The sequence below is a fragment of the Bos taurus genome, chromosome 20, assembly GCF_002263795.3.
Source record: "Bos taurus isolate L1 Dominette 01449 registration number 42190680 breed Hereford chromosome 20, ARS-UCD2.0, whole genome shotgun sequence".
Classification (NCBI taxonomy): Eukaryota; Metazoa; Chordata; class Mammalia; order Artiodactyla; family Bovidae; genus Bos; species Bos taurus.
In genome coordinates this window covers 70,838,187-70,850,925 of record NC_037347.1, presented here as the reverse complement: position 1 = coordinate 70,850,925, position 12,739 = coordinate 70,838,187, and the positions used below count along the sequence as shown (strand labels likewise).

The 12,739-nt window shown below is 59.0% G+C and overlaps 2 protein-coding genes across 3 annotated transcripts; one reads left to right on the top strand and one right to left on the bottom strand.

Moving 5' to 3' along the window:
- Positions 1–1,555: 1,555 nt before the first annotated feature.
- On the bottom strand, positions 1,556–5,781 carry MRPL36 (mitochondrial ribosomal protein L36). Its single transcript, XM_002696463.7, has 3 exons — positions 5,721–5,781; positions 2,697–2,766; positions 1,556–2,303 (listed from the first exon to the last, which is right to left on the bottom strand). The coding sequence occupies exons 1-3, from the start codon at positions 5,779–5,781 to the stop codon at positions 1,988–1,990; spliced, it is 447 nt and encodes a 148-aa protein (XP_002696509.3). The 3' UTR covers positions 1,556–1,987.
- Positions 5,782–6,546: 765 nt separating this feature from the next.
- Positions 6,547–11,824, top strand: NDUFS6 (NADH:ubiquinone oxidoreductase subunit S6). 2 transcript variants are annotated; one of them, NM_175810.2, is given in 4 exon segments: positions 6,547–6,689; positions 7,493–7,546; positions 10,734–10,856; positions 11,397–11,821. In NM_175810.2, coding segments are annotated over 4 exon segments (375 nt in total). In that variant the 5' UTR covers positions 6,547–6,557; the 3' UTR covers positions 11,463–11,821.
- The last annotated feature ends 915 nt before the right edge of the window (positions 11,825–12,739 follow it).

Here is a 12,739-nt window from a genome sequence, read left to right as displayed (position 1 = left end):
TGTTCACAAAAGAAGACACGCTTTGTACCCCGACGTCCACTTTTCTTTGTATACTTGATAATCAGAAACTCGGGGCTGGCGTGGGTCACGGCTCGGAGAGCCCTGTCACTTAGCTCAGGGCCGCGTGCCCTATGCTCCTGGGACCACGTCATCATCGGTTTGACCATGCCCCCCTGGCAGAGCCTTTGACTGCTTCTTCTGCCCTGATAAGCGCAGCCCATGGATTCCTGTGTGTGTGCAAGCATCTCACTGAGATGACGCCCAGAGCGCAGTCAGGAAGAACGTGCGTTTTACACACAAGAGTTGCCTGGTGTCTGGAGGCACCGCCACCTGCAGTTTATGGGAAGCTCCGTTCATGGCCAGCGTTCCCCATGGATAATGTGCTTCTTAACGCCTGCAAATCTGATAGGCAGACACGCACTCCGCGTTTGTCTCATTTCCTGGTTACTGGTGAGACACCCACAACTCTGTGGGGCCGCCTGGACGCGCGCCTGTTCACGCCTTCCACCCATTGTTGTCAGCTTGCATGGCCCTTCCCCGGGGATGCTTTCTGGCACCTGAGACCTTTACCCTGTTGTGTGGCCCTCACACACGGGCCCCTGTCTTGTTCCATAGGACGTGGTGACAGTACCCCTTGCCCTGGGGGCTGAGGGCAGCGAGAGGGAAGTGTCCACACCTTCTGGGGGTGTCATGGACTGGTACCTCGGGCCTGGCTCCTGGCTGGTAATGTAAGAAAACCTGGACCCCCGAGGTTGCACTTCTCAGAGGGGAAGCAGGAGGGCAGGACCGTGACCTCAGCATGGAGGGAGCCACCCTGAGAGTGGGACCCTGTACCCTGGACTTGAAACCTCAGGGCCGGGACTGGCTCCCCTTGGGGACCAAGAGCCGGGCCTCGGGTGGCCTCTCCGCAGCAGGAGGGAGGCGAGGCCACGCCAGCCTGGGGGATCTGATGCTCTTTCCATCGGAGGGCAGTGCTGATGTGCGTTCTCACGAAGCCATTGACTCCTGGACTTCATGGAGCAGACGGAGGGGTGTCGGGGCAGCAGAGCAGGAGAGCAACAGCTGTTCCCACCAGGTGTGGAGTGCACCTGCCGGGCAAGCCTGTCTATAGTGTCTTCCTTCTTGACCCCCGGCGTCCACACTGTGCTTGAAAGATCGTCACGGGTTGCTGCCTCCTGACCTCGGCTGATCTTCCTGTCGTGCTGTGATCCGGGGCTGTAGTGCTGGCCCATTGGGTACCGGGAAGAAGACAGTCATTCTCTGACCTTTAAATAGGGACGAGCGAGCCCCAGAAAAGAGCGACTCACACATTCACCACTGTAGCCTGTGACGGGTGACCCCGGACACCGGCTCCAGATCACAGTCTGTGGAGTCCACAGAAGCAGTTCTGCAGACTCAGTTCATACCCACTGAGCACACACACTCATGCACCCATGCAGACAGGGCACACAGCAGCTTACAAGGGCATGCATGTACACACGGCACCCACACATACATGGACACACGTATGCACGCACACTTCTAGTCTCAGACCAAGGATGGTAAACGCATTAAATCAATGTCCAAAGTACATTTATATAGGTATAAACGAGTTGACTCTTCTGCGACCTACAGATGGCTATCCAGCCCTCCCCGGCTCACCCTGGAGGCAGGAATGCTGAGGACATGAATCTGAATCCACAGGCTGCAGCGTGGGTGTGGCTGAACAGAGACAGGGCAGCCTTGGAAGAACATGCCCTCTGACTGGACAAAGCCAGCTTTCCCTCCACCGGACGCCCATCTGCCCGCCTGAGCACCAACACAGCTGAGTTCACGCTGGAGGTAGGAGGGCCCCGGTTCCAGGTGGGGCTCTGGCTTGGTCGGGTCCCGGGCCACAAGGAGGTGAGCCGCAGGCCAGGCCGCAGGGGGTCTGCTCGGTGGAACGCTGCAGGGTGTTCACGTGCCACTGTCCTCTCCGTATGGCAGCACCGTCTCCCGGGCAGGGCTTCTACATCTGTCTCTGCTTGTGCTTTGGGTTGGTCTTGCAGTAGATGAACCAGCGCCCGCGCCTCTTCACCAGGTAGCAGCCCTTGCAGCGCTTCTTGAGGACGCCCTTGGTCTTGAAGCCCAGGGCGGGCTGCAGGCCGAGCGCCGGGCGCGCGGCGAGGAGCGTGGCAACCAGGCCGGGGGGCGTGTGAGTGGCAGGGCCGGCGCGCGGGGGGCCCTGCGCGAGCGCGGAAAGCGGGCGGCCCCCCAGCTGCAGCAGCGGGCCCACGGCGGAGGCCACTCTCCTTAGGAGGGCGGTGGCCATGTCGTGGCTGGACCTGGGGACGGAGAGAAGAAGTTGTCACAGTGGCCGGTGGCTCGCGCCGCCGAGAAAACCGCCCTCCCCGCGCCCCTGCGCTCAGGACATGGGGCCCAGGAGGAAGCGTGTCCCTGGGAGGACACGAGCGCGGCCAGGCGCACGGGGTCCCCCTCTGATCCCGGCACCGAGCCCGGGGTCCCCGGCCGCGGGGCCGCACGAGGCCTGCGTCCACGCTCTCCTCGGGCGGCCCGGTCCTGGGGTCACAGGGCACAAAGCGTGAGGTCCCGGACAGTGCCGGGCCCGCACCCGCGGCTCAGCGGGGGAAATCGAGGCCAGGGGTCCCCGACTAGCGCCCTCCTGGAGCTTCGAACTTCTGCCGCCTCCGGAGCCCCTCAGAACCCCCAGGACCCACCTGGAAAGACCGCGCCCGGCTCGACTGTGGCGCGCGACCCCAGCCCGTGCGCCTGCGCCCTGGGCCGCGCCTGCGCAGTGGGACGGGGACGCCGCCGTTCAGAGTGTCCGCCAGGAAGGAAGATGGCGGCAGGGTCACGTGGCGGGTGCCTGCGGGGCCGGACACAGAGGCGGAGCCAAGTCGGTGCGGAGCGAAGGTCGTTGGGTTCCTCCCCGGTGGGCTGCCTTTCTCCTCCCCTTACAACCCGGCCTTCCCGTTCCCCGCGTGTGTACCCAAGTCCCTCCAGTCTTGCCTGACTCTGTGCGACCCCATGGACTGCAGCCCTCCAGGCTCCTCTGTCCATGGGATTCTCCAGGAAGGAATACTGGAGTGGGTTGTCAGCATCCCTCCAGAGACTATTCCCCACTCAGGGATCAAACCGTGCACCTGCATCCTTTTCCTGGGGACTCCCTCCGCCTTGTGGGCCACAGGGCATCTAAAGGTTTTGGGCGGCCCTGGCGGGTGGGGATTTTTCACACTGTTCATGGGGTTCTCAAGGCAAGACTGCTGAAGTGGTTTACCATTCCCTTCGCCAGAGGATCATGTTTTGTCAGAACTCTCCACCATGACCCATCTGTCCATACTGGGTGGCCCTACATGGCATGACTCATAGTTTCATTGAGCTAGACAAGGCTGTGGTCCATGTGATCAGATTGGTTAGTTTTCTGTGATTGTGGTTTTCAGTCTGTCTGCCCTCTGATGGAAAAGGATAAGAGGCTTACGGAAGCTTCCTGATGGGAGAGACTAACTGAGGGGGAAACTGGGTCTTGTTCTGATGGGCGGAGTCGTGCTCAGTAAATCTTTAATCCAAATTTCTTTTGATGGGTAGTGCTGTGTTACCTCCCTGTTGTTTGACCTGAGGCCAAACTACGGTGGAGGTAATGAAAATAATGGCAACCTCCTTCAAAAGGTCCCATGATGCACTGCTGCACTCAGTGCTCCCGACCCTGCAGCAGGCCACTGCCAACCCACGCCTCTGCTGGAGACTCCCAGACACTCACGGGCAAGTTTGGGTCAGTGTCTTGTGCGGTCACTGCTCCTTTCTCCTGGGTCCTGGTGCGTACAAGGTTCTGTTTGTGTCCTCCAAGAGTGTATTTTCTCAGTCATGTGTAAGTTCTGGCAGCTCTATGGTGGGTTAATGGCCACCTCCTCCAAGAGGGCTTATGCCACACCCAGGTCTGCTGCACCCAGAGCCCTTGCCCCCGCAGCAGTCCACTGCTGACCCGTACCTCCTCAGGAGACACTCACACAGTTCTGTCTCAGTCTCTGTGGGGGCTCTCGGTCCTGGTGTGCCCTCTGCCTCTGAGCATCTCTGGTGGGTATGGGGTTTGATTCTAAACGTGATTTCACCTCTCCTATTGTCTTGCTGGGGTAGTGCTCAAAGTAATTCTCAAAATTCTCCAAGCCAGGCTTCAACAGTACGTGAACCATGAACTTCCAGATGTTCAAGCTGGATTTAGAAAAGGCAGAGGAACCAGAGATCAAATTGCCAACATCTGCTGGCTCATCGAAAAAGCAAGAGTTCCAGAAAAGCATCTTCTGCTTTATTGACTCTGCCAAAGCCTTTGACTGTGTGGATCACAACAAACGGTGGAAAATTCTGAAAGAGATGGGAATACCAGACCACCTGACCTGCCTCCTGAGAAATCTGTATGCAGGTCAGGAAGCAACAGTTAGAACTGGACGTGGAACAACAGACTGGTTCCAGACAGGCAAAGGAGTGTGTCAAGGCTGTATACTGTCACCCTGCTTATTTAACTTATATGCAGAGTACATCATGAGAAATGCTGGACTGGATGAAGCACAAGCTGGAATCAAGATTACTGGGAGAAATATCAATAACCTCAGATAGGCAGATGACACCAACTTTATGGCAGAAAGTGAACTAAAGAGTCTCTTGATGAAAGTGAAAGAGGAGAGTGAAAAAGTTGGCTTAAACCTCAACATTCAGAAAACTAAGATCATGGCATCTGGTCCCATCACTTCATGGCAAATAGATGGGGAAACAGTGGAAACAGTGACAGACTATTTTTTGGGGCTCCAAAATCACTGCAGATGGTGACTGCAGCCATGAAATTAAAAGACGCTTGCTCCTTGGAATTAAAGTTATGACCAACCTAGACAACTTATTAAAAAGCAGAGACATTACTTTGCCAACAAAGGTCCATCTAGTCAAAGCTATGGTTTTTCCAGTAGTCATATATGGATGTGAGAGTTGGGCTGTAAAGAAAGCTGAGCACAGAAGAATTGATGCTTTTGAACTGTGGTGTTGGAGAAGACTCTCGAGAGTACCCTGGACAGCAAGAAGATCCAACCAGTCCATCCTAAAGGAAATCAGTCCTGAATATTCATTGAAACGACTGAAGCTGAAACTCCAATACTTCGGCCACCTGATGCGAAGAACTGACTCACTGGAAAAGACCCTGATGCTGGGAAAGGCTGAAGGCTGGAGGAGAAGGGGACAACAGAGGATGAAATGGTTGGATGGCATCACCGACTCAGGACATGAGTTTGAGTAAGCTCCAGGAGTTGGTGATGGACAGGGAGGCCTGGCATGCTGCAGTCCATGGGGTCGCAAAGAGTCGGACATGACTGAGCCACTGAACTGAACTGGGGCGCGGGGAGGCGCTGGGAGAAGGGATGCAAAAATGGGAACAAAGTAGGTATCTAGAATGCAAGACAAGTAGACTTTTTTTTTTTTTTTAATATACCAACCTCAAAACAAAATCTATAAAAAACACATGCTTATATTAAATAGATATCCTGGGAGAAATGTGACGAGGTTCAGGGAAATGCGTGGAAATAGGTCCTGGTCCTAACTGACTGTAGTTACATTTACTTCCTCCAACATATTATTATGAAAACTTCCAAACAGAGAAAAATTGAAAGACATACTTGGCGAACACTCATATACCCACCGTCTAGATTCCACAATAAACTCGCCATGCCTGTCTTTCTGGGCCGTGTCCCCGTGGACACACGTACTGTCCATGCACACTAAGGCACGCAGGACACGGCCGGCGCCGCACGCGCACCACTGACCCATCAGCGCGCTCTGCACTCTGCCCAGGTGCGCTGGCTGGCGCCAGCCTCTTGAGCATCGGTCAGTGGATGCTCCGACGGGGAGGTAATCTGAGCACCGTCGCCTCTCGTGGCCACACCTCCCTGAGGTCCAGGCTGTGGGCGCCCTCAGCTCCTGGAGAGTGGGGTGTGCAACCCCACTCCAGCTCTGGGATCGCCCCCGTGCGCCCCCTTGCCATGTGAGCCGACCCTCCCGACGGGTCTGTGCACAGGCAGCCCTGAGGGGCAGGAAGGAAGCTGGGCCCGGGCCGCGAGCCGGAGCCCTGCCCAGGTGTGCTCCAGAGCAGCGGGTCTTTCAGGATGACCGGCATGAGCGATGCCATGGGACGCAGTTTAGTGGCAGTTTCAGTGGGCTCTGCTGCAGAAACCCCAGGACCGCAAAGAGATGCGCACCGTCCACCAGGGTGGACGTCCAGTTTCCTCCAAGCAAGGACGCTTGTCCAGCCTTCACCGACAAAAGACGCATACCTCCCCAGGATTACCCGTTACCATGGAAAGGAAGCACTGCATCTCCCGCTTCCACCCTCCCGGCCCTGCCCCTGGTAGGTGGAGCCGCCGCTCCGGGCTACGGGTGCACAGTTTCCCGCCTTACCCGGCGGAGCCCCTCCTCCGCCGCGCCCGCCGGCCGCACCGCGCACGCGCATCCCCCCTGCCCGGCTACATCCGGGCGGAGCCGGCTCTGCGGACGCCGGGCGCGTGCGTCGGCGTGTCGGCGCGCGGGGTCGAAGGTCAGCCCGCAAGATGGCGGCGGTCCTGACCTTCCTCAGGTTCCTGGGCCGGGGCGGCGCGGTGACGCGCGGCCTGCCCGGGGGCGCCAGGTGCTTTGGGGTGCGGACCTCGCCGACCGGGGAGAAGGTCACGCACACCGGCCAGGTATAACCACGGCGGCGCAGAGAGCGCCCTCCCCTCGGGGCGCCCAGGCGGGCGGAGCCCCGGCCCGGCCCCCAGGTCCCGCGGTCCAGCGTCTGGGCGCTCGTGGGGCCCAAGTCCAGTGCTCGCGGTCCCGTCGCCCAGCAGCCCAGCCCCGGGCTCCCGCGTCCCACGGTCCAGTCCCCCTGGGGGCCGTAGGCCCCTGTCCCCTTGGTCCAGCCTTGGCTGTCGCGGTCCCCGGGATCCCCGGGTCCTGGATCCGCAGGGTTGGGTACCGAGGGCCGAGGCGCTTGGTGTTTGCAGCCGCTGTGGCCTCACCGTCAGAGCTTCGGCGAGCTCCGAAACTAGACCGACACCCCGGGGGAGCCCCTTGGTTACTGTGGGGAGGCCTCCGTCGGGGTCAGAAACCGCAAACTGTGTGGGTCAAATCTTCTAACGTTTGTGTAAGATTAAATAGCATATTTAATAACTCGAGGGTCTGCTGTCGACTGAAACACAGTCTTAGGTATAATCCTAATTCCAAAGATGAGCGAGTAAGTTCTTGTGATGTGGAAAGATCACCCAGCAGGTTCAGAGGGGCAGGCTGCTCTGCGGCCTGTCAGATGGAAGGTCAGCGTGTCCGCCTCCGCTGGGACTGCTGCCTGTGGTCATGTTAGGAACCCCGCTGAGAAATGTCCGTGGGGCGCAGCTCCTCAGTGTGTGATCATATGCACGGCCTAACATGAAGAAAACGCTTTTTCTGTAAGGTCTGTGATTGATACAAAGGTACAGAATTGGGCTGTAAATAGCATCCCTCTTGTTTTCAGGTTTATGACGATGGAGACTACAGGAAAGTTCGATTTGTAGGTCGTCAGAAAGAGGTAAGGAAAAGGTGGTAAAGGAAGGGCTTGCCAGGCGGCTCCGTGGTAGAGACTCCTGCTGCAAGTGCAGGAGACGTGGGCCCCACCTGGGGACTCGGGGCCTGTTCCTATCCAAGGTCCAGAGTGTCCAGGGGATATGTGTTCATGTAAGATGTGCAGCAAGTCTCTCAGGCTTTCGTTCTTGCAAGAAAAAATTGGTGTTTCAGTTCAGTCGCTCAGTCGTGTCCGACTCTCTGCGACCCCATGAATCACAGCACGCCAGGCCTCCCTGTCCATCACCAACTTCCGGAGTTCACTCAGACTCACGTCCCTTGAGTTGGTGATGCCACCCAGCCATCTCATCCTCTGTCGTCCCCTTCTCCACCTCTTTCTCTGGTTTGCAAGAGACTTGTTTTAAAAGATTTGGGTTTATTGAAAGACTGCACAGAGAGTACTCAGTTCCCATATACTGTGCCCCAACCTCCCCACCAGGCTCCCTGTTGTTCTCTTGGCTGAACCTGCTCCCTTTGTTAGAGCACGTGCAGAGTGTTGAAACCTTGTGATTCACTCAAGTCTGTGGCTTCGGTTTCTTTGGGTTCACTCTTTGTGTTGTACATTCTGTTGGGCTTAGGAAGCTTCCCCGGTGGCTCAGACAGTAGAGCGTCTGCCTACAATGCGGGAGACCCAAGTTCAATCCCTGGGTCAGGAAGATCTCCTGGAGAGGGAAATGGCAACCCACTCGATTATTCTTGCCTGGAAAGTCTCCTGGATGGAGGAACCGGGTAGGCTACAGTCCACAGGGCGCAGAGTTGGACACGACTGAGCGACTTCACTTTCTGCTGGGCTTGGGCTTAGTTGCTCAGTTGTGTCCAACTCTGTGACCCTGTGCACTGTAGTCCCCCAGAATCCTCTGTTTGTGGAATTTTTCAGTCAAGAATACTGGAGCAGGTTGCCATTTCCTTCTCCACGGGATCTTCCCAACCCAGGGATTGAACCTGCATCTTCTGTGTCTCCTGCATTGGCAGGTGGATTCTTTACCCGCTGAGCCACCAGGAAAGTACTTTCTGTGGGTCTCGACAAATGCATAATGTCTTATATCCAAACTGCGGTGTCACTCAGACTATTTCACTGTCCCAGCCCCCGCCCCCCACCCTCCTGTGCACCACCTCTTCACTCCCACCCCCTCAACAGTCCCTGACAAACCCCCATCTTACTGTCTCCACGGTTTGGTTGTATTTTGAGAAATAAAGCGGATCTGCACTTAGGCTGAGGGCCACGGAGAGCAGGAACTGGGCCGTAGCGCTGCCTTTGCGGGAAGGCGGGCTGTACCCACTCGAGGCTCTCGGGCAGTCTTGACCAGCGGGCCCGTGTGGCCGCAGCGAGTCTGCACAGCAATGCCTGGCCCTTGGCCTGGGACGGGCCTCCTGGAGAGGTGAGGACGGAGTGGGGCCTGCTGTGGTCCTGGGTCACCTCAGGGAAGCAGAGGGCCCGAGTGGCCAGCTGTCCCCCTGTGGCGACAGACCTGTTTTCACTGCTCTGTGGTCACGCACGTGGAGTTAGAAGCCAGTGTTTCCTGCCCGTGAGTGACAGACGTCACGGCCGCCTCAGGCAGTGGGTGTGCTGGGCCCAGGAGGTGGTTAGCATGGCTGTTGCGGGGCGCTGTTTCCAGGGTGCGGGGGCGCTGGGCCCGGGGCGCAGAAGGCAGTGGGACAGCACGTCATGTGTGCTGTGGCCCGGCTGCACTTCCTCCCTCCTTGCTCCCTTGCTGGAAGGAGGAGCCTGGGGGGCTTCAGGCAAGCCCCAGCCCAGGCCGACAGCGCTTTCCCGAGTCAGGACTGTCCCCCTCTGGGGGCTCAGTGTCGTGGCCGCAGGCGGGCGGGCTCTGAGCTTCCCTCTGGCTCCTGGACCGGGAGGCCTGTGCTCTTCCCAGGCTCAGATTTTAATACCGAAACTTCGCGCCCCTCCCCCTTCATTTGTAAAGTTGGATCATCGTTCCCTTCTCCTCACTGCAGTCCTGGGCCCTGGGGTGCGGCTGGGGTTCTGTGTGCAGGGCAGGGAGCCTCGGGGACCCCCAGGCAGGGCACCTGTCACCATCGTGATAAACAGACACTCGGTTACTCCCAGAGCCAGCATCACAGTTACCGTGGGCCGCGTTTACAGCTCGAGGGTCTCTTCTGTGCACTTGTGTCCGGGACGTCCAGGAAGGGAGAGGGGACCCCACCGCTGACTGTGTGTGACCCGGTGACCCTTGGACTTGCAGAGATGGGCGGCCTTCAAGAGGTGGTCTGGCAGTGTTTGACCCTGAGTATGTCAGCTGGGGCGGGACGCAGCAGCTCCCTCAGATCCGACCCGAGTCTAGGGGCTGGACAGGGTGCTGCCCGCACCGCGGGGCTTACCCCGGGCCGTGCTTGGTGTGTCTGACTCCGGTTCTGGCTGCCGCGGGTGAGCAGGTCCCTGTCCATCAGCTCAGATGGTGCCCTAATGGCCTCCTGGCTGAGTCCTACATGAAGAGACCCAGGCCCCCAAGGGGAGAGGAGAGATGCCTCCTTGCCGTTTCTCCGCCAGCTTACACATCACGAGTTGATTCCCTCCAGTGAGAAAACCAGTGGGCTTGGAGCAGCGCTGGGCCCAGCTGTGCCACTGTACTTTGCAGTTACTGTGCCATCATCCCTCCTGCCCCCGCGCCCCTGGCACCCCTGGGGAGCAGCCCTTGGCCGAGCCAAGGGCTTCAGTGTCCCACTTCCTGCTCGGGGCCAAACCAGCTCTTAGCTCAGCACCAGGTCCCCGTGTTGACGTGGTCATGGGGTCAGCAGCTTCTCCTGGTCGTTCCCTGAAGACAGGAGGAGGAGGGCGTGTCTGTGTGTGCGTGCACGTGTGCTCGCACCTGTGTATGAAGAGAAGAGGGTGGGGCAGGATGTTCCCAGTGGGTGAGTCCAGGTGAAGACCAACGGCAAGTCTTTGTGCTGCTGTGCTTCTTGGAGATTTTCTCTAAGTTTGAAATTACACGCAAATGAAGAGTTAAAACGTGTGTGCATGTGTGTAATTATCTGTATTACGAAGATCTGCATTGATGTTTAGATGAGAAGGTGCAGAGCGTCTTTGCTGGCAGCGCAGTGCACGCCTGTGGGGGTGGTCTACACTGGAATTGCGCGGGAGCGTCGGGGGTTGGTATGTGTCTGTGTGAGCGCTCCTGTCTGTCTTGTTGCAGGTGAACGAGAACTTTGCCATCGATCTGATAGCGGAGCAGCCCGTGAGCCAAGTTGGGAGTCGGGTGATATCGTGCGACGGCGGCGGGGGGGCCCTGGGCCACCCCCGAGTGTACATAAACCTGGTAATGTGCTGTCCAGCCCCCAGCCCCAGCCCCGGTTCCTGTCCTGTTCTGTCCCCGCTGGCCGCACACGCTCGGCTCGGCCCTGCACACGAGTCGTCCGCCAGGGCTGAGCAGAGGGCTGGCACGCACAGAGCTTCCAGGACAGGATAGAACTTGGGGTGGGCCGCCCCCTCGGGCAGGGCAGGCCCCGCCACCCCTGCTGATCCGTCCTGGCTCGACCCCAGCCCCGAGGGGGGCCTCTGCTCAACACCTCCCTGCTCCAGTCCTCCCGGCCCCTGCCCAGGACGCCACCTGCCTCATGGGCAGGGAGGGTGGGCTGGGACTGAGCCCACTGTTAACGGCAGGGAGCCCGGGGCCCTGACGCGCCTGGGGGGCGGGCCCCAGGGCCTCTGGCACAGCGCGTCCGGCGTTGGGCCCCGCGGCTCCCCTGGTGGCAGTGTGTTTCCAGGGCCTGGCTTCATTGTCGGACGTCTACCAAGTGTGGACTGACGATGGAGGTGGAAGATGGAAATAGGGCAGCTCTCCCTTTGAATCTTTCAGGACAAGGAAACGAAGACGGGGACGTGCGGCTACTGCGGCCTGCAGTTCCGGCAGCAGCACCACTAGGGCGGCCGCGTGGCCGGGGCCCAGTGCAGGGCGAGCTGGAGGACCCGGGTGTGCAGAGCGCGTCTCTCAGTCACTGAGGCCCGGCCCTCCAGGGCCCGGCCGCCTGCTCCTTCCTCCCGGGGGAGCGTGGTGGGCGCGGGAGAAGTGGCGGGGCCACTCCGGCCGGCTCAGCTCAGCTCCGCTCCGCCCGGCACTCTGCCCCTCCCGCTCCTCAGCCGCCTGGTCTGAAATCCCACAAAGTTAAGTACTGTTTGAAGGTGTTAACAGTCACATGTGGACTGATTTAAATACTCTGTGTGTATTTAAGAGAGTAATGGCTATGATGTATTGTTCCACAAAAATAAATTCAGGAGGGGAGAGGACAGAGGTGTGGTGGGTGATGGGGGGATCCGGAGGAGAAGTTGGGGGGAGGGATGAGGGAGGGAGGGAGGGGTTTACCTGAGCTGAGGGAGCACCTGCCCAGCAAAGCTGCTGAGAAAAGACGCTCCTGGGTGCATGCTGACGATAAAGCAGAAGTTAAGGAAGCCCTGGAGTCTGCAGGAAACAAGACTAAGTTTCCGGTTGGAAGGACCGGTGACCACACGGGCTGAGTTCCCAGAAGGGCGCCTGGTGTCCCCTTCAGCCCTGGAAGCTGGAGGCGGTAAGTGCTCCAGAGGCAGGGGCGCTGGGCACCCTGATGGAGGGGAGGCTCCAGCCTGCAGTGCTGGGGGCAGGGCTGTCAGCTGCGAGTGGGCTCACGGAGGGGTTCGTGCGCCCGGAACACGTGGGTGCTCATCAGGCTTGCCCAGTCGGAACTGTCTGTGGGAGCACGTCGGGGGTGTGGGGGTGGGGGAAAGGAAAGGTCAGGGCCCTGGAGGTCTCACGGGGGTGGGGTGGGGCCAGAGTTATCTCTGGGTCTCCCTGCATTGGAGTGAGCGCCACGGGGCCCTGAGCAGGGATGGGCGCACCTTGATTTCAGGTGACTGGAGAACGTGTCTCACCCAGAAGGGACCCGGAGGGGGGAACCTGGCCAGGGAGTGGATGTGGAGGGAACCAGGGGTGGCAGGCGGCCCACGGGAGGGGACAGCTCAGACTCAGGACCTGCACAGTAGACCCAGGGAGGGGCCCAGCCAAGCTGCAGGCTGCAGAGGGCTTCTGTCTTAACTCGTCAACGCTCTAGACTAATGTGGATGTTGAATTTTACCAACGGAAACAGAGAACACATGGTTACCAAAGGGGAGAGGGAGGGGTAAATCAGGAGGCTGTGACTCACTCACACCCCTGTGTGTAAAATAGGC